The sequence below is a fragment of the Ranitomeya imitator genome, chromosome 1 (assembly GCF_032444005.1).
Source record: "Ranitomeya imitator isolate aRanImi1 chromosome 1, aRanImi1.pri, whole genome shotgun sequence".
In the NCBI taxonomy this organism is placed as follows: Eukaryota; Metazoa; Chordata; class Amphibia; order Anura; family Dendrobatidae; genus Ranitomeya; species Ranitomeya imitator.
This window is the reverse complement of record NC_091282.1, coordinates 443573625-443596200: the sequence shown is the minus strand read 5'-3', so window position 1 is coordinate 443596200 and position 22576 is coordinate 443573625. Positions and strand designations below refer to the sequence as shown.

At 41.0% G+C, this 22576-nt stretch overlaps 1 protein-coding gene across 8 annotated transcripts in view; it reads left to right on the top strand.

The window, feature by feature from the left end:
- The window catches only part of RFX3 (regulatory factor X3), a 436417-nt gene extending 414290 nt beyond the window's left edge, over positions 1-22127 (top strand). For 5 of the 8 annotated variants that reach the window (XM_069764125.1, XM_069764169.1, XM_069764159.1 and 2 more), the window contains 6 exons: positions 3574-3671; positions 3752-3901; positions 4858-5066; positions 13139-13292; positions 18491-18533; positions 20943-22127. In XM_069764125.1, the coding sequence (XP_069620226.1) occupies positions 3574-3671; positions 3752-3901; positions 4858-5066; positions 13139-13292; positions 18491-18533; positions 20943-21208 (920 nt within the window). In that variant the 3' untranslated portion in view covers positions 21209-22127. The remainder of the gene's footprint in view (positions 1-3573; positions 3672-3751; positions 3902-4857; positions 5067-13138; positions 13293-18490; positions 18534-20942) is intronic. The other 3 variants (XM_069764135.1, XM_069764108.1, XM_069764117.1) reach the window with 3 other exon arrangements.
- The last annotated feature ends 449 nt before the right edge of the window (positions 22128-22576 follow it).

The following is a 22576-nucleotide window of genomic DNA, read 5'->3' as shown; positions in this document are numbered from 1 at the left end:
GCGTTGCGCAGGACTTATTACATGCTATGTAGCAAGGAACAATTTAACGCCTACGGCTTTCCACTACATGAAGACTTATGACCTTCGCCTGCTTATTTTAAAAAGAAAAGTGGCGCTGGCTACATGCTCACCGACCTATTCTTTTTCAAAGCTTCTACACTTCATGCCAATATGGTAAAATGTACTTAACATAAAACGCAAAAAGAAATGTACGAACGGTGTTGTAAATGACACAAGTCTGAGAAAAAAAGATCTGGCACCTCTTCAGCCATGTCGTCATTCCGCATAATAAAACAATTCTGGATAATCTTTTCTTTGATTTCTTTGTTATGGTGTTCCTCTTTTATACCTATTGGAAACCTATGAATTAATTAAATATCGGCTGAGTTGGGGGTGACATTAGCCCATCAGTTAATACAGCATCACCCATTTCACAAGAGGAATGGTAAAATCTATTTCTCAATGTATTCATACACTTCCAGAAAGAATAACTGGAATGGGCCATTTTTTACATCCAGCCATGGCCCAGCCATCTAGATGTTATGGAAATTTGGTTTGGATAAATTTATCCCTGTGTGTGCTGCGGCCGTTCCCCATTAGACTGAGTATTTTGAGTGCTCGTCAAGAATGTCACTGTACACCATGGTGACAGAATAACATTCCATCAATACTGATGGTTTATTTTACATACATGGTTTTATAATTGCATAGAGAAAGGGGTGGTTAGGGGAGGTTAGTTAATTACCATATTGTTGGGCTTCAATGTTATTGGTTGTCTGAATACATGAAAGATTCTGGTTAAAGCATAACAACAAGCTGATTTAGCACTTCATAAGTAACTGTCGTCTTTTTCCTGCTATTCAGCAAAAATCTAGACATCATCTAAGACATCTGGTGTTGGTTCTTGTTTTGGTGTTTGGAAACGCCAAGGAACTGTCTGGTCTGAGTAGGTCTGGCTCATGGGGTCAAGTTATGCAACTGACCTAAAGTGACCTACAGTAAACACCTACAATAGTGTACTTTCCGTTCTTCTCTCCTTGTATTCTGGTCCGTCAACAGTCAGTCAGTCATCAGTCCATAAAACCTTTGAAAATCTGTCATATTGGCCCAGTCTTGATGTTTCACCTTATGTGTCTGGTTCAGTGGTGGTCAGGCTTCAGCCTTCCTTGCCTTGGCCATATTTCTGAGCACTGAATGCCTTGTACTTCTAGGCTCACCGGACAGGTTGCAGTTCTGCAATATGTCAATACTGGAGAATAATAGGCTCTCCTGGTCACTTGATGCTCAATTCTTTTCAAATGTTTGGCAATTAATGTGCATCTTTTTTTTCTCAACACCTTCTTTGCAACCCTGTTGACTATTTTCAACAAAACTTTTGATGGTTATGTGATCTTAGCAATTTCAAGACTGCTACATCCCTCTGTAAGACTTGTAGCAATTTTTGACTTTTCAAAGTTAGATTAATCTCTTTTTGGCCTATTTTGTCTGTACCTAATAATTCTGCACACCTTGATAAAGGCTGTTAATATCCTTATGCCACATTCTCCCTCATTACACAAATACACATCACCATCCAATAAGCATTGAAGTTTATACAGCTTGCATTTGGGAATATATGCATAAAATTATGATACAGTCAAAGTACTCACTAGCCTAATAATTTTGCACACAGTGTAAATTCTCTGTGTGTATGGAGTGTGGGAGGAAACTAGAGTACCCGTAGGAAAGCCATGCAAATACGGGAAGAACATACAAACTCCTTGCAGATTTGAGCCAAGGACCCTAAAACTGCAAGACTAGAGTGATAACCACTGAGCCAACATTCTGCCCAGTTCCTCAGTTCAAATCACAACAAAGACAGCATCTGCAAGAAGATTGTATGTCCTCCCTGTGTTTGTGTGGGTTTCCTCTGGGTACTCCTGTTTCCTCTTACCCAAAGACATTGGTAGGGAACAATGATGGGGACAGTGATGATGATGTCTGTGAAGCGCTTCAGAATATTATGGCGCTAAGCAAAGCATAATAAATAAATAAGAAAATATGCTATAGAATTGTTGTCTAACGGGGCAATAAATGTATTTGCCAAAACAGACATGTTACAAAGTACTCTTTGACGCATCATTAAAAAATCGTTGCTCTTTAACGGTTTGCAGACTGCACAACAATATGAAACTTTGCAATGATGTTTTAGAACCTTATTGCAAAATAAGTATCTGCACAGAGTTCCTACAGCTGCTGAAGCAGGGAGATGTCCATCAGACACAGCCAGACTCCCCATAAAGAATGCAGAGATGGTTTGATATAATATTTGTCTTTCAACTCTGAACAAGTACAATGTAAACTATGTAGGGCAAGCTGCCAGCACTTACTCCTCCATTTACATCAACTAGAAACATTTTAGACCTCTTAAAACCCTCTGTATAAAAAACATGGTTGGTCATGAATGGAGGAAATTGTCCCCTGTCTTAAACTTTGTTAAAAGGGAGTCTCCAGCTGTAACTCAGGCCTCCTTCACACATCTGTGTTTCCAGTATGTGTGGTATCCGTTTTTTCACGGATATTACACGTATTCATTAAAACCTATGTGGCTATGCACATGTCCATGTTTTTACATGGACCGTGTATCTGTGTAAAATACATAGAGACTTGTCAGTGTTTTTCCTGCACCACGGATGACAAGGGCTAATGCAAGTTTATGGATCCGTGAAAAACATGTACAGCACACGAATAGCATCCGTACGCCATCCGTGTGCTGTCTGTGTTTAACACTGCAAAGTATAGGAGAAACTGTGTAATTTCTTTCTGTCTTCATCCATACCAGAAAAACACTGATGACAAGCTGATGGCAAACATGGACACACTGATGATACACTGATAGAAAACTTGATGATGACACCGGTACCGGTTTTTCGCATACTTATTTTTTACAGACTTGTGAAGGAGACCTCACAAAGAGCAATCACTGCATAATGAAAAAAATGCAATGTAATTTACTTTAGTCCTGATTCATTATTTGCAGCATTTTTTAAGTCATTTTTTTGTCTTGTCTTTTTACACTGTCAGATTGTTCACAAAATTCATCAAAATGGGGCATGACGTTTGATGAACTAGCGCAAATTCAAAGAGGCTCTTTTGCTTCATTTGTATATTTTTTTTTGTAAAATGTAGCACAACATATAAAATGTCACTTTGTAAATCATTCTCTGCACAAAAAAAACTAATTAAACAGTTTGTGTACTACGCTATTGTATTGGAGTACAAATAAGCAACATATATCAGACTGTAGTAAAATTTTAGTTGTGAGCAGCATTAGTTCTGTACTGGCTCATTTTGTTATCGGTTTGCTCCCATACCAAGGGTGTCTGCTGCATCTTGTAATGCATTAGTTTTGAGAAAAATGACTGGCTTTTTTCTGCTATGTTTTTGATCTTTGTGTCCTTTTGTTGTGTTTTGTTCCAGTTTGCTATCCTTTTATAGGTAAACTGTCTTTTTACACGATAGGACCTTGGTAAAAGTTAGATAATAATATGTTTTCTGTTACATAAATGGTCTGAACTATACTGTTTTCTTCAGGTGCCTTGACCCAAGCCGTTCGAAACTTTGCAAAAAGCCTTGAAGGTTGGCTCTCTAGTGCCATGAGTAATATTCCGCAAAGAATGGTACAAATCAAGGTGAGTTTCTCCGTAAAAAATACATAGGAAGAGTACAGTGTACTGAAGATGTATTTGTAATGCTTTTTTTGGTTCGACAGGTTGCTGCTGTAAGTGCCTTTGCTCAAACTCTGCGAAGATATACATCTCTCAATCACTTGGCTCAGGCAGCGCGTGCCGTGCTCCAGAACACATCTCAGATTAACCAGATGCTTAATGACCTCAACCGTGTGGACTTTGCCAATGTCCAGGTAATATGAAATGGAAGAACATTACTGCTACATACCACTGATGTTCTACAACTCCCCTTTTTCTGGTATCCAATTATCGTACATTTCTGACTGGGACAGAAATAATTCATGTAGATGGCGCAGCTCACTCCAATCGTTGACTATTGAAGTTAAGATATTTTTATTTTTAACAGGGCAGACACCATTGGCCCAAGAGCTAAGGGGGCCTATTTCCACACACAAACAAGCAAACAGCTTCTGTCGCAAACACATTATTGGACTGCAAATGGTCCAAACACTGATTTTGCACAGTGGACCTCTTCTGTCTATGTCCACCCCTGATTTATGGGTTCAGTATAAATTCTAAAAGGTTTATATGGAGAGGAACCGAATATCAGCTCCTTATTAGCCTTGGTCTCACTGACACGAGATGCTGAAATGGGAGAACGTGAAGCAATATAGTCTCCAAAAGGTAGTGCCATGGCCGCTAACGAAAGTGCTGTAGAGCATCACACTCAAAGGACAGGTTTAAAAAAAAATCTTTATTTTTATATAGCGCTAACATTTTCCGCAGCGCTTTATAGTTTGCACACATTATCATCGCTTTTCCCAGTGGGGCTCACAATCTAAATTCCCTATTAGTATTTCTTTGGAATATGGGAGGAAACCGAAGAACCCGGAGGAAACCCACGCAAACAAACACGGGGAGAACATGCAAACTCCTTGCAGATGTTGTCCTTGGTGGGATTTGAACCCAGGACTCCAGCGCAGCAGTGCTAACCACTTAGCCACCATGCTGCCCAAAGGATCCTTAGCACTTGATTGAAGCAATAAGACATGAAATGTGATTGTGTCTTGGTTTGTCATAGGAGCAGGCTTCCTGGGTGTGCCACGAAGTGTGATTGTGTCTATGTTCGTCATAGGAGCAGGCTTCCTGGGTATGCCATGAAATGTGATTGTGTCTTGGTTTGTCATAGGAGCAGGCTTCCTGGGTGTGCCAGTGTGATGACAACATGGTGCAGAGACTGGAAACCGACTTCAAAATGACTCTTCAGCAGCAAAGTACTTTGGAGCAGTGGGCTGCCTGGCTCGATAATGTGGTGACACAAGCACTCAAGCCTTATGAAGGGAGGCCCAGCTTTCCTAAGGCAGCTCGACAATTTCTGCTAAAATGGTCATTTTACAGGTAATACAAAGAGAATGCATTTTTAGGACTCAGTGACATTTACCATTTCGTACGATTGGTTTACCCTTGTTAGGCTGCCGTCACACTAGCAGTATTTGGTCAGTATTTTACATCAGTATTTGTAAGCCAAAACCAGGAGTGGAACAATTGGACGAACAGTATAATAGAAACATATGCACCACTTCTGTATTAATCACCCACTCCTGGTTTTGGCTTACAAATACTGATGTAAAATACTGACCAAATACTGATAGTGTGACGGCAGCCTTAATCTTTTTAAGATCTGTTAGGACTTCATCCCAAACAGGGGATAAAAAGAAAACTTTCTAAATCACTTACAAGAAAAGTTTAATGCCTCTCCTCTTTCAATATATCATTCCATTTTGTTATGCATAAAGTGTTAAAATGATCTTCGCCCTATTAAGAGAATTTAGTTTTTTAATTAATTATTGCATGATATTTGTGCTGCATGATAATTCTTATGAAATTGTTGTATCTCATATCTACCTTTCTAATGTCTATATTTTATCTAATATCTATCTATCTATCTATATCTATTATCTAACTAATATGTATCTATTTATTCTCTAACTATCTCTCTATCTATCTGTCCATCTAATATCTATCTAATATCATCTATCTATCTGTCTATCTTTCTTATATTTGTCTATCATATATCATATATTTTGTGAAGGAGAAAACTATGATGTGACTGTAAAAACAGCCCAAACTTTAGGGTTCGATCAGACGAGTGTACTGACCAGTGTTACTGAATAGGGCTGTTCACATTAGAATCTTTTTCCCACGACTGAATGTCCATGTTAAAAATATTGCAGCATGTACTAATCACTACCATATTTTGAGTAAGTCTCAACTATACAAGTCTACGGGTGTGTAAAAAAAATTGGACCCCATAGAGGTCTTCCATATTGTATCACATTTTTAGGGATACATTGTCATTATTAACATAGGAAGTTGATTTTTTTAATGTTGATGTTTAAAAACGAATGCCATACAGATGTCATATGGATGTATAAAACGAACACACGAATGGCAGATGTATAGCTGCAAACAAGCAAAACTGTCATTCATCAGTTGGTTACATCTTTTATGCAGTCTTTGTTCTTTGTTATCAGCAAATTGGATCTGAAGAACATGTTTTGTCAAAAAAAGTTAAATGTTCATTTAACATCCAGTGTGAAAAGAGGATGTGCACCTGATGATATACAAACTTTATAGGGTAAAACGATCAGTAATGAATTCATTCTATTAGCAATCATTTGTACCCAAAACCACTTTCTATATTTTATATTTATATATACATATACTTTATACATATGTGTATATATATATATATATATATATACGGTATATATATATATATATATATACCGTATTTTCCGGCGTTTAAGACGACTGGGCGTATAAGACGACCCCCAACTTTTCCAGTTAAAATATAAAATCTTCTCAAAAGTCGGGGGTTGTCTTATATGCCGGGTGTCGTCCTATAGGGTGGGTGCGGAGCAATCTGCGGTCAACGTATATAGTGGGGGGGAGTGGTCCCGATGACGAGGTGAGGGAGCTCCTCACCAGGAAGGTGTAAGTGAAGCAAACTGTCAGCGTCTGGGATGCCAGGGGTATGCAAATAAGAGAGAGAGAGTGGTGCTGTGCCTAGAAAAACACTCCTCTTTCACTAATCTGGCTCGCCCTTGTATCCTATTATCTCCTTCTCTGCCTCTGCTTCACTTACACCTTCTCGGTGAGGCGCCCCCTCACCTCGTCATTGGGGTCGCTCAGACCGCAGATTACTCCGCACCTGCCCTATAAGACGACACCTGGCGTATAAGACGATACCTGACTTTTGAGAAGATTTTCAAGGGTTAAAAAGTAGTCTTATACGCCAGAAAATACAGTGTGTGTATATATATATATATATATATATATGTTATCTTTTTTGTAAAAGAGCCTTAAACGAGCTATGATGAACTTGTTATATTGTCAGTCGGTACTCATATACTGTAGGCATGATCGTGTAAACCAGTCTTAAAGCTGTACTCTGGGGAGATAAAAACATGTTTGTCTTGTCCCTGCCCTCATCTATAATATAACGCTGGGAGCGTCACTCTGTCCGAAGCCTTTATAGACTGCGCAAGCGCAAGTGCAGTCTGGCCCCCACAGAGTGACGCTCTCAGGAGATCGCGGTATGCGTAAACACTGAACGCACACCGCGATCTCCATCGGAGAGTCAGGGACCGCCAGGAGGGTGAGTATATTCACCTGTCCCCCGTTCCAGCGCTGCGTGCGTCTCCGTCTCCCGGGTCCTCTGCTGTGATGTTCACAGTTCAGAGGGCGCGATGACGCGCTTAATGCGCGCCGGCGCCGCCCTCTGACTGAACAGTCACAGCCAGAGGAGCGCAGCGGTGGAACGGGACAGACAGGTGAGTATAGCAAGTGCTGGGGGCCTGAGCTAGCGGTGATACCGGCACCTGACCCCCACAGCACGCCGGTGTCCCCGCCTGCTCAGGCCCCCCAGCACTCGGCGCCCAGCGACCATAGGTGAGTATGGTATTTTTTTTTTTTATATATGGCAGCAGCATACGGGGCATATATTATGGAGCATCTTATGGGGGGCATATAACACTATGGAGCATCTTATGGGGGGCATATAATACAATGGAGCATCTTATGGGGGGCATATAATACAATGGAGCATCTTATGGTGGGCATATAATACAATGGAGCATCTTATGGGGCCATCAACCATAATGGAGCAGTGTACGGGGGCATATATTATGGCGCATCTTATGGGGGCCATAAACCTTTATGGAGTAGTGTACGGGGGGCATACACACTGGAGCATCTTATGGGGGCCATAAACCTTCATGGAGCAGTGTACGGAGGCATACACACTGGAGCATCTTATGGGGGCCATCAACCTTTATGGAGCAGTGTACGGGGGGGCATACACTATGGAGCATCTTATGGGGGCCATAAACCTTTATGGAGCAGTGTACGGGGGGCATACACTATGGAGCATCTTATGGGGGCCATAAACCATAATGGAGCAGTGTACGGGGCATATACTATGGAGCATCTTATGGGGGCCATCAACCATAATGGAGCAGCTTATGGGGCATATGGATGGGAGAAGCAAATTAAAGAATGGTGGCGCAGGATGGGAGCAGCACATGACAGAACGGGGGCGCAGGATGGGAGCAGCACATGACAGAATAGGGCAGCACATGACAGAACGAGGGCGCAGGATGGGAGCAGCACATGACAGAACGGGCGCAGGATGGGAGCAGCACATGACAGAACAGGGGCACAGGATGGGATCAGCACATGACAGAATAGGGCAGCACATGACAGAACGGGGGTGCAGGATGGAAGCAGCACATGACAGAACGGGCGCAGGGTGGGAGCAGCACATGACAGAACAGGGGCACAGGATGGGAGCAGCACATGACAGAACGGGGTCACATGATGGGAGCAGCACATGACAGGATGGGGGCGCAGGATGGGAGCAGCAAATGACAGAATGGAGGCGCAGGATGGGTGCAGAACATGTCAGAATGGAGGCGCAGGATGGGTGCAGCACATGTCAGAATGGGGGCGCAGGATGGGAGCAGCACATGTCACAATGGGGGCGCAGGATGGGAGCAGCACATGACAGAATGGGGGCGCAGGATGGGTGCAACACATGACAGAATGGGGGCGCAAGATGGGTGCAACACATGGCAGGATGGGGGCGCAGAATGGGTGCAGCACATGACAGGATGGGGACGCAGGATGGAGCAGCACATGTCAGAATGGGGGTGCAGGATTGGAGCAACACATGTCAGAATGGGGGTGCAGGATGGGTGCAGCACATGACAGGATGGGGACGCAGGATGGAGCAGCTCATGACAGGATGGGGACGCAGGATGGAGCAGCACATACCACAATGGAGACCATATACCAATATAGATGCTCGCCACCCGGGCGTAGAACGGGTTCAATAGCTAGTCTAATATATAAAGCTGAATGTGTGTGTATGTGTGTATGTATGTATGTATGTATGTCCGGGATTGGCATCTGCACCGTCGCAGCTACAGCCACAAAATTTTGCACAGTCACACGTCTGGACTCCGAGAGCCTCATAGGCTATGTTGTGAGGCGAAATTTTAACCCCGCGCGTTCCAATTCACCAAACAATTTTGCCCCTATCTACATAATGGGGAAAAAGTGAAAGGAAAAGTGTTGGAGGCGTCGCAGCTACAGCCACAAAATTTTGCACAGTCACACGTCTGGACCCTGAGAGCGTCATAGGCTATGTTGTGAGGTGAAATTTTAACCCCGCGCTTTCTAATTCACCAAACAATTTTGCCCCTATCTACATAATGGGGAAAAAGTGAAAGGAAAAGTGTTGGAGGCAAATTGACAGCTGCCAGATGTGAACAAGGGGGACTTAAAGAGTGGGAGCGATGGCGCCAAAGAGTATATACCGTACAGTTGCTAAGGTGGGGCCCCGACATGGGATACTCACCACACATGGGGATATGAACACACACATAAAATGCGCCACACACTACCACGTGCTTGAACACATATACCACCCTCAGCACACATTTCACCACACATACACCAACCTCGCCACATAAAAGTCGAAATACAAAAGTCGCCGCTCAAAACTCGCCACGCGCAAAACTCGCCACATGCAAAACTAGGCTCACGCAAAACTTGCCACATGTGCAAAACTCACCTCATGGAAAACTCGCCACAGGTGGAAAAATTGCACACGCGGAAAAATTGCCACATGCACAAAAGTTGCAACACATGCAAAAGTTGCCTCACACAAAACTTGCACATACTCAAAAGGCACCACACATAAAACTTGCCACGCGCAAAACTCACCATGCGCAAATCTTGCTGCACACAACTTGCTACACTAACCTGTCACATGCAACTCGACACACAAAAAGTTGCTACACGCATGTCGCCACACAAAACTCATCTCACAAAAGTCGGTACATGCATGTCGCCACATGCAACTCAATACACACAACTTGACACATGAAACTCGCCCTAAAACACACACAAGTCTGGTATTATCCTTCAAAAATAAAAATCTGATTAATAAGCAGACAAACTACAAGAGCAACAAATGTACCATATAGGAAATACGGCAGCTGTCAGTCACATGACCTGTCTATTATGTGTATGTGTGAGCTAATATATACTGCCAGGGGGGAGGGCTTCCTGTTGGCTGGGGATTTATCAGGCTGCCAATTTAGCTTACAAATACTAAGGTAAAAATACTGACCAAATAACGTGTGAACGCGGTCTAATACAGGAGGAGATGACACATAGATATATACTATATACAGGAGGAGATGACACACAGGTATATACTATATACAGGAGAGATGACAAACAGGTATATACTATATACAGGAGGAGATAACACACAGGTATATACTATATACAGGAGAAGATGACACACAGGTATATACTATATACAGGAGCAGATGACACACATGTATATACTATATACAGGCGGAGATGACATACGTATATACTATATACAGGAGGAGATGACACACAGGTATATACTATATACAGGAGGAGATGACACACAGGTATATACTATATACAGGAGGAGATGACACACACATATATACTATATACAGGGGAGATGACACACAGGTATATACTATATACAGTGGAGATGACACACAGGTATATACTATATACAGGAGAAGATGATACACAGGTATATACTATATACAGGAGCAGATGACACACATGTATATACTATATACAGGAGGACATGACACACAGGTATATACTATATACAGGAGGAGATGACATACAGGTATATACTATATACAGGAGGAAATGACAACCTGGTATATACTATATACAGGGGAGATGACATACAGGTACATACTATATACAGGGGCGATGACACACAGGTATATACTATATACAGTGGAGATGACACACAGGTATATACTATATACAGGAGGAGATGACATACATAGTTACATAGTTACATAGTTATTAAGGTTGAAGGAAGACTATAAGTCCATCTAGTTCAACCCATAGCCTAACCTAACATGCCCTAACATGTTGATCCAGGGGAAGGCAAAAAAAACCCATGTGCAAAGAGTAAGCACCACATTGGGGAAAAAAATTCCTTCCTGACTCCACATACGGCAATCAGACTAGTTCCCTGGATCAACGCCCTATCAAGGAATCTAGTGTATATACCCTGTAACATTATACTTTTCCAGAAAGGTATCCAGTCCCCTCTTAAATTTAAGTAATGAATCACTCATTACAACATCATACGGCAGAGAGTTCCATAGTCTCACTGCTCTTACAGTAAAGAATCCACGTCTGTTATTATGCTTAAACCTTTTTTCCTCCAAACGCAGAGGATGCCCCCTAGTCCCGGTTTCAGGTCTGTGATTAAAAAGATCATCAGAAAGGTCCTTGTACTGTCCCCTCATATATTTATACATTAACATAAGATCACCCCTTAGTCCTCGTTCTTCCAAACTGAATAGCCCCAAGTGTAATAACCTATCTTGGTATTGCAGACCCCCCAGTCCTCTAATAACCTTGGTCAGGTATATACTATATACAGGAGGAGATGACACAGGTATATACTATATACAGGAGCAGATGATACACAGGTATATACTATATACAGGAGGATATGACTTACAGGTACACACTATATACAGGAGGAGATGACACACGTATATACTATATACAGGAGGAGATGACATACAAGTATATACTATATAAAAGAGGAGATGACACATAGGTATATAGAGGAGGAGATGACATACAGCAGATATATACTATATACAGGGGAGATGACATACAGGTATATACTATATACAGGAGATGACATACAGGTATATAGTATATACAGAAGAGATGACATACAGGTATATACTATATACAGGAGGAGATGACACATGGGTATATGCAATATACAGGAGGAGATGACATACAGCAGGTATATACTATTTACAGGGGAGATGACATACAGGTATATACTATATACAAGAGAAGACATACAGGTTTATACTTTATATAAGGGAGATGACAAACATGTATATACTGAGGTGAAAATGAGGGGTGTGAGGTGAAAATGAAAAGGTGTGAGTGCAAAATAAGAGGAGTGAGGGAAAATAGTGGAGTGATCGGAAAATGACAGATGTGAGGTCGAAATGACAAGTGTTAGGGGGGAATGACTGGAGTGAGGGGGAAAATAAGAGGAGTGAGGGGGAAAATGAGAGGTGTAAGGGAGAAAATGAGAGATGTGAGGGGGGAAAATGTGAGGCATGATGGGAAAATAAGAGACGTGAGGTGCTATAACTAACCATAGATATTTACTATGCCCAGGCAACTCCGGGCTCTTCAGCTAGTAAACTATAAAGATGAGATGCCCAGGGCACTTCTGTTATCTTTAGAACACTTGTAATTCCATGGGACAGCAGCTGCTCCTCACTATTCACCCCTCCCTTCTGGGACGTTGTGTCACCTACCAGTGTGCAGCTCCCACCTGTAACATTCAGCCTGAGAAGAGGGGGCATGGCTGCGACTCCTGTTCTCTGCAGAAAAACCGCTATTATCAGGAGACTGGCAGATAGTAACAGCATGGAGCTGCACACTGCTGTAATGTCCCAAACATGAGCGGTGAGCATTGCAGTGATGAGCAGCTCCTGTCACGCAGGGACAGTACAAGCATGTTTTATCTCCCCGGAGTAACCCTTTTAGATTCCTGAATCATTCCCTGGATTGATTTGTGGTAATTACCCAGAATAGCTCATTATAGAACAAGCATACGGTCAGACAAAAGGTCTCGCAATTGTCCATCGGAACGATTCAAAGACTACAACCTATTAGTGACCAGGCAGTTCCTGTGCTGGTGAACTTTAAAAATTGATCAAAGTTGGAAATCTATCATATATTTATAACCATCACTTGTATGTCTTTTCTACATCATTAGATTATTTTTAAAGATGCTTCAAAAATATACCTAATCACTTAAGCGCATTTGTTTTCTTAAACAGTTCCATGGTTATCCGTGACTTAACCCTGCGCAGTGCTGCTAGCTTTGGCTCTTTCCATCTGATTCGCCTTCTCTATGATGAATACATGTTTTACTTAGTTGAACATAGGGTTGCTCAGGCAACTGGTGAATCCCCAATTGCCGTCATGGGAGAGGTGAGTGTGTCACCATATGTTTTATAATGGATTATTTGCAGAATAAGACATACCAAGCTGGACTACCATCTTTAAGTATCTTACAGTTGGCCCCAGACAGAAATAGCAGTACTCAATAGGTGAAAAACAAGGAGCTAAAAATGGAGGATAATGTGACAAAAACTCAGGTTATAAAATGTTCTGGTTTCCCCATTCTTCTAGGAATTATACTACATTCTGTGTGAGAATATTGAGGTTGACAATGTTCATTTTGATGATCCTTATGGAAATGTAGATTTTAGAATTGATCCAATAAGGGCTTATTCACACATTCTGTATTTGGTCAGTATTTTACATCGGTGTCTGTATGCCAAAACAGGAGTGGAAATAACCTACTATAATTGAAAGATTGGCATCTGTTCTGTGTTTTGGAGACAGTCCTGGTTTTGGCATAAAAATACTGCTGAAATACTGATCAAAAATATTGATGTGTGAATAAAGCCTGAGACACAGAAAACTGACAGGATGTGTGATGAGTGTTAGTTAATATATTTCCGATACATAGTTGGTACGCTGTGCTGAATAAATATAGATCTGTTATGCAGCAGCATAGCTATAGGGGCTGTAGAGGTAGCAATCTCAACTGAACCTTGGGGATAACCAAGTACAAAATACACTAGTAAGATAAATCACACATGGTTGGGGATTCCGTAATAGATTTTGCAAGGGGACTCACAAACTTCAAGTTAAATCTATGCTATGTATCATAGAGCTATGCTTTACACATAAAATACCAATAACCATGACATGTGCGCAAACACTGCTTCTGATCAGCAAAAAAATCATTATCGATGGATAGACAGCCGCGGCATCAAATGACAGCTTGAGCCCACAGCCGTGATCGGATTTACACTATATAGTTTACCTACAGTCACTGGTGTCTGCTGCCGTTAATAACAGTGAGAGCAGGCGGCGCCTGATGGGAGTATTCATCAGCCGGCGCCTGTGCTCTAAATAAATAATTTATAAAAAATGGCATGGGTTCCCCTGTATTTTTGACAACCAGCCAAGCAAAACTGACATATGTGGGTTGCAACCGTCAGCTGTTAGTGTTAGCAAGGCTGGTTATCAAGAATAGATACACACAACCAGAATAAAGTCTTATTTGAAATAAAAACAAACAACACTTATCCTTTTTTATTTAAAAATAGCAAACACAGTTATACTCACCGAATGCCCATTCCATTGAATCCCTTGTCTCCTGTAATAAAGCAAAAATAAAAAAACAATAATATCCCACACCTGTCCGACGTTATGTCAAACCCTGTAGTGTCCCCAGACACTATTTATAGTCGTGTCTGGGGATAAATAGTTTTCAACCTGGACGGTGCCAAGATGCGACGTCCAGGCTCAGAACCACTGATGAATGAGTTGCTGTGAACGCAGTATCAGTGAGCAGCGGTGACCTCTTTGAGGTTACCACAGGTCAGTGAGGCTGCATTCCCACCTTGGCCAATGAACTGCGGTGACCTCGCTCCAGTGATAAGGTCACAGCTGATCGCTGATGCTGCGCTCGCAGCAGCTCATTCATCAGTGGTTCGCAGCCTGGACGCTCACATCTTGGCACCGTTCATATTGAACATGGATTACTGCATATGACAGAACGTCGGACAGGTGAGGGATATTGTTGTTTTTTACTTTTGTTTCATTGCAGGAGACAAGGGATACAATGGAATGGGCATTAGATGAGTATAGCTGTGTTATTTTTAAATAAAAAAGGAAAAATGTGATTTGTTTTTATTTCAAGTAAAATACTTTATGCTGACTGCGTGTTTATTTACAATATAACTATAGAATTAGTAATTGGTGTCTTATAGACGCCTCTCCATTTCTAAGCTGTGGGCTTGATGTCTCAGGGCAATACAAAGGTGACATCAACCCCACAAATATGAACGCCACTTTCCACTGCTATAGGACAAATGTGAAGTGCCTGGCAAAGTGCCATAATTGGCTCATCTAATAGATGTGCCTTTTCTGGGCAGCTGCGGGAGCTATTTTTAGGCTGAGGGGCCAATATCCATGGACCCTTACCAGCCTCAGAATACCAGCTCAAAGCTATCTGCTTTAGCAAGGCTGGTTATCAAAATGGGAGGGACCCTACACCATTTTTTAAAATTATTTATTTAAATAATTAGAAAAACAGCATGTGGACCCCTCTATTCTTAATAACTAGTCCTTTTGAAGCTGATAGCTGAGGGTTGCAGTCCCCAGCTGGCAGTTTTGCCTGGCTGGTTATCAAAAATACAGGGGAACCCAATTTTTTTTTTAAATTATTTAGAGCGCAGATGCCGGGCGATGAATGCTCCCATAAGCTGCCACCTGCTCTCACTATTATTAGCGGCAGCAGGCATCGGCTGATGGGAGCAGTAGTCCCATCAGCTGATTCCAGTGACCGGAAGTAAACTCTATACCTCCGATCACAGCTGCGGGCTCACCCTGTCATTTGACAGCTCGGGAACTGCGGCTTTCTATCCAGCGTTAATGACTTTAACGCCAATCTGAAGCAGTGTTTGCCACGCTGTCATGCACATAACAGCGAGACAAACATCTGGTGTTTAGGGGGCCGAACCGGAACAGTAACATGGACTTTCTGGTGGAGTCCATGTTCGGTGTCCGTACCAAACAGTATGTTTCCAGTACTGTCCAGCTGGCAGTAATGATTTTACCACCCATCATAAGTAGTGTTTGCCGCGCTGTCATGCACATGGATGTTCGGGCCCCCCATTCACTTGGGTTCGGATACTTTTCTGTTACTCGAACCTTTTTTAACTATTCGTCCAAACCCGCCGAACCCGAACGTCCAGGGGTCTGCCCATCTCTATCCACAAGCCTATAAGCATTTTATGAAGAATTATATGAAGTAAGAACAAGGCAATCAAGCAAATTATAAACAGACTTATATAAAGAGGTCCTCCATCCAAATGTATTTTTAGAAAAATCAAATGGGATGGAGAATGGCATGAACTGGGTAATGCCAAGCTGCTATTCCTTTCTTGTCAGCACAACGCCATGCCACTTTTGACTCCTTATACTTTAATATGTTTTAAAAATGTGAACGTAGCTTTGCTATAAGCCTGCCCAGCCATGAGGCTGAATAGATCTTGAGCTTGAACACCAGAGCTTAACTATCAATACATGTATGGAAATTCTCCTTTTATTACTATTGCTTAATAGAAATGTAACTTGTTCAAAGTCTTTCTTTTATATACAGTATCTAATATTAAAAGTATAATTACTGTCTTAACATTTCTCTCTTACCCTGTTTTAAATGGTGGTAGAAAGTGAAATCATTAGAACAGAGTGTCAAAGTAGTAATAAAAGTAAAAAAGAATTTTGTATTTTATTCAATTCTACTCCATTTACACCCAGAAGCATTTTAATCATTGTCTAGAGTCGCACAGTCTTTTCTTACTTATAGGATTGTGCTTGTCCCAAGAACTGAAGTAGAAATTAATGGGATATCATCACTGTAGACATATGAGCAGTATATATCATAAATGTCTGCCCGGGAAGGGGTCCACATTTGAAACTCCCAAGTGTCATGAGAACATGGAACAAATATATTTTACTGCTATATATTCATTAATGATCTGGTAGGTTTACACAGTAAAATATCGATATTTGCAGATGATACAAAACTATGTAAAGCAGTTAATACAAGAGAAGATAGTATTCTGCTACAGATGGATCTGGATAAGTTGGAAACTTGGGCTGAAAGGTGGCAGATGAGGTTTAACAATGATAAATGTAAGGTTATACACATGGGAAGAAGGAATGAATATCACCATTACACACTGAACAGGAAACCACTGGGTAAATCTGACAGGGAGAAAGACTTGGGGATCCTAGTTAATGATAAACTTACCTGGAGCAGCCAGTGCCAGGCAGCAGCTGCCAAGGCAAACAGGATCATGGGGTGCATTAAAAGAGGTCTGGATACACATGATGAGAGCATTATACTGCCTCTGTACAAATCCCTAGTTAGACCGCACATGGAGTACTGTGTCCAGTTTTGGGCACCGGTGCTCAGGAAGGATATAATGGAACTAGAGAGAGTACAAAGAAGGGCAACAAAATTAATAAAGGGGATGGGAGAACTACAATACCCAGATAGATTAGCGAAATTAGGATTATTTAGTCTAGAAAAAAGACGACTGAGGGGCGATCTAATAACCATGTATAAGTATATAAGGGGACAATACAAATATCTCGCTGAGGATCTGTTTATACCAAGGAAGGTGACGGGCACAAGGGGGCATTCTTTGCTTCTGGAGGAGAGAAGGTTTTTCCACCAACATAGAAGAGGATTCTTTACTGTTAGGGCAGTGAGAATCTGGAATTGCTTGCCTGAGGAGGTGGTGATGGCGAACTCAGTCGAGGGGTTCAAGAGAGGCCTGGATGTCTTCCTGGAGCAGAACAATATTGTATCATACAATTATTAGGTTCTGTAGAAGGACGTAGATCTGGGGATTTATTATGATGGAATATAGGCTGAACTGGATGGACAAATGTCTTTTTTCGGCCTTACTAACTATGTTACTATGTTACTATTAACTACAATTGAGAGAATCATGAATACACAGACACTTGTCCACTTAATTTCCTCTGCTCTGGAGTGTTTGACTATAGGACCAGTGTACATGCAACAAATTTCGTACATGGAATAGCCCTTTAAATAATCACTTTGGGTGCAGATCCTAAGGGGGGTTGGTGCATGGGATTTAGAGAGAATACATTCTTACTTATATGCTCAGCTGCACCTCTGTATGTACGGTAAGTTGATCCCCTTGCTGCATGTGTGAAAGGCTTCATTCATAAAACCTCTGCAAAGTGTTTTTCATGCAGGAAGGGGATCAATTTACATACAGAAGAGTTGCTAAGAATTAAAATAAGCTTTGAAGGAAGACTCTCGGAAAGATCTCTGTCACAGTCTTGACACCTCATTTACAAATTAAGAAAAACATGGATTTCTCTGCAATAAGTGATCAGATCGCAAATATCAAGGTATCAGTTTATTCAATTTTCTATGACCTACATGCCCATGAAGACGGCTTAGAAGGGTTGATCCTACTGACAGATTCCCTTTAACTTTGGATAGCAATACATTTTAAAAATGATGAGACTAATCTTACCAAACCATTTATGTTCAATTCTTGCAGTTTGGTGACTTAAATGACACATCTCCTGGAAATATGGAAAAAGGTAATGAGTTTTCAAACTTGTCGCATGTCTTCTGTCCATCTCATTGTCTCTTTTAGCATCTTTTTAATCAGATTACTTACCAATCTTCATGGCTGTACTTTTTCCTGAATATTTATTACACACAAGTGTACTTCCATTCTCCTGCATGTTTCTGAGATAAGATACATTTATTTTTTCATGAGAAAATTACCTACATAATGTAGAAGAATATAGTAATATCCTTTGAGAGTCTGATGTTTATGTTATTAAACTGTCACTATAACAACAGAGAATATCCCAGACAGGATTCCTGATAAGTACTTGCAGGTTATAAAGTGTCTGATGCACCAGTGACCTCCATGATTTACCATTCATGAAGGAGCCTCTAGCTTTGCTTGGATGACTTTGTTTAATACATTACAAACATAGTGCTTGGTTCAACGAGCAACTTTTTCCAGAATTCTGGCACAAAACTGCTTAAAATGCTATAAACTTTTTGCACAACTTGAGGTTGTGCAAAAATGTTGTGACTTTTGGCAATTGTAGGTCAGTTCTGACCAGCTTTGCCAATATTTTGAAAGGTGGACAGAGCTCAGGTGGGACTGAATAAACCAATAAATTTATCATAATCTACACCAAAAAAGAATTTCTTCGGGTGCCCGTTTATTTGGCAAGCTATAGGGCTTACCGAATAAGCTGCAGAGGGAACCCGGATACATGGAGCGCGCCGGCTGAGCATGCGTCACGGCTGTGTCACTGTCACAGCACATGCATGGAGAGCCCAACACACAGGCTGACCATGCTTGTGTCGTGACTGTCTCACAGCCGCGACACATGCAGGTACGACACTGAACAGATGATCAGCTGGCATGTATCCAGGTTCCCTCTGCAGCTTATTCGGTAAGCGCTATAGCTTGCTGAATCAGTGGGGACCTGAAGAAATTCCCTCAACTCTAGTTATTAGGCATCATGTGACGTCATGATATCACAGGGCCTTGTGAGCACCAGAGGCAACCAGGGTATCAGAACGAGGATACTGGGCACAGATGTGAAGACCAAATGTCATGTAGGACCAGACTGGACACCAGACCAATGCTGAACAAATCGATTGTTCCGCTGTACTATTTACCTAATTTGCATTCTTCCATTTCATTATCATTTATAATAATGAGCAATATAGCCCCACTATTTCCATAATTGGAGTATCATGAGGCTGCCAGTTTGTGGAAGGCACTTAATATTAAAGTTTAGCGTGGAGAGGTTTTAGCAGATCCTAGAGGCTGGGTAGTTGAGCGTTTTTGCACTTTATTAGTGGAAGATTAAAAAAATATTCTGACTCTTAGTCCAAAAAATCACAGCAGAGATACAATGTAGTAAAAAAATAATACAATATCTGTTCCAAATAAGAGATATTGGAAGTCAAAAGGGTATTGAGTTGACTTAGGTCAAAAATATAGACTAAAAAGAGGAAGGGGTCAAGTGACAGTTGTAAAAAGGGGAGTCATGTACAGTACTGAAAGGTCCTTTGGCTAACCACACACACTAGCCATATATGGGCCGAACCAGACGATTTCATTGGGACCAGTCTAGCAACTTTATCTACTTTTCCTAATCGCAACACATGCCTGTTGGCCAAAGTATAAAGTTATCAGCTGTTTTTTGAGCACACATTCAATCATCAGCTATCTAATATACTGTATAAGGCCAGCCTTAGATTTTGTAGTCAAATGATTCTTAGAAATTGTATGTAAGCAGCTTCAGAAGGACAGAAACTTTCGGATTTTGAAGAAACAGTTTTAGAGATGTTTTCAATTATCACCTTTTTAAAAAAGTGACACATTCCGGCATGAACAGTTTTCTTTTTTCTGTTAGTCGATTATATTAGCTACATAAATTCTTTCACTTTTAATAGCTTCTTCTTTAGTAGTAAATAAACTTTTGACTATTTTTTTAAATATGTTTAGCCTTTTTCCTCCAATTCTAATTTTAATTACCTGCAGATCAAGGAGGCTTGGGGTCCTGAGACCACCACCAATTGCTTAAAAGACCACTGAGAAGTGTGCAGCTCGGTAGGCGGGAGCGCCCACACAGAGTGAACTACAGATTCAGTGGAGAGCCAATAATTTTCTGAGATCAAAACCCCCTGTGTGTTCGATAAGGTAGGAGTCTTGTCTCTCAAGCTGTGCACTTCTCAGTAGTCTACTCAGCATTTGTTGGGGTGTTAGAGGCAATTAAAAAGCCAGAAAAAGGACAAAAAATGGTTTTAAGAGTGTAGTTACAATTAAATCTTGTAAAGTTTCTTCTTGACTGTGTGCATGTAAGAAGTGATTCTCAGTATTTTTATAATCAATTGAAAGAATGCATGATTTATATGTGCAAACGATTAGTCTTTTCTATCTCTTACACTTTCCTCCTTTCTCTTTGTGCTAGTTTCATGGTTGTTTGTTTGTGCAGATGAGGGCAGCGATGTGGAGAGTGAAATAGATGAGGAACTTGATGATTCTGGAGAGCCTCCAGCCAAACGGGAGAAGACAGAGTTGGGTCAAGCGTTCCAGGTGGGCTGCATGCAGCCATCGCTGGAGGGCAGCGTTCAGCAGAGCCTGGTTTTGAACCAAATACACAGCGAGCACATTGTCACAAGCACTCAAACCATCAGGCAGTGCAGTGCCACCGGGAATACCTACACTGCAGTCTAGTGAATATGAAAAAGCTTTCAAAACAGAATTGTATAAATATATGTATGTTGGCTTGAAATTATGGCAGTAGAACAGAATATGCCTAAAGGTCGACTGTTGTCAAATTTTCCTATTGTGACCTTAACTATTTTGTCAACCTTAACCCAAGCACAGCTTTATTTTCCTCTCACAGACTACAATTTTTTTTTGTTTTGCTTGGTTTTATTATTGCATTTTAAGATTTTGTTTCATGTTGTTCTTTATGGTCATTATGCTTTGTTTCTTAACATCACTGGAATATTTTCTTGCTCTCTTCGGTTTTAAGTATATTTTATTGCTGGGTTTATTGAACTTAATAGTTGCACTTCTTTAAAAAAAAATGTTGATCACTTACACTGGAGAAAGAAGGTGCAGCAGCAAATACATGACATATGTATGGGGAAGACCCTGTATCTTTGTAAGATAAGATATTTATATGTATGAAGGTAAATGTTTAGGCTGTTGTTCTGTTGTACAAAGGAGAATTCAAGCTTCATCTTTTGCGTCCTACAAGTCAGTAACATGACCTGCATGAAACAATGTGGTACGCTAAAGTTGTAATATGAGTGAAACGTAGGCTTTTGTCTAACAGTAAACAACGCAAACAAGTTCCGTTAATCGTATCCATCTTGTTTATAATGATGTTTGTAAACTCGGGGTTTCACTTAGCGGACGTGCATTCTTAAATGCTCTTAAACATCAACATTTTTGAGGATTTTAGTGCACACTCAGCTCCTCCGTTGGGATACTACTGATTTTGCATTGGGTTCCACTACACAATCGCTTTATGCCCTTGAGCGAATCTGATAGACAGTATGAAACAGAAAGGACATACGGCAACGTAATTCTTTAACCTCTTCTCCCCTGAAATCACTTGCACATGCAAGTATTTCAGATCATCAAGAAAGAAAAAGAGAAAGAGGCTGTAACAGATGGAAAATTGTCTGTTGGCAAGCAAACTATACCAGTTCAGAATTGGAGGAAAAAGAAACTCAGGGAAGATGGGGTTAAAGAAAGGCTTGTGCTAGATGGAATGAGGACCAATGTCAGAGGTTTGTGTTTTTTCTATCCCAGAAACTCTCTATTTCATAACAGTAGTTCACTCTGCTGCTATTATGCTGTATATATATAGATTCATATACATATATATACACATATATATGTGAAGAATATAATTTATAGAATGCAAGGAATGTAGCAACCTGCATAGTATTTAAGAATGGGAACTGGTAACCAGGTTCTTGGCTGTTTTTGATTCCGGTGTTAAAAGATTGATATTTTCGAGACTACTGTTCGAGGAAGCTTCCATAGGGTTCTTTTCGTAGAGAAAGTAACTCCATCATGGATTTC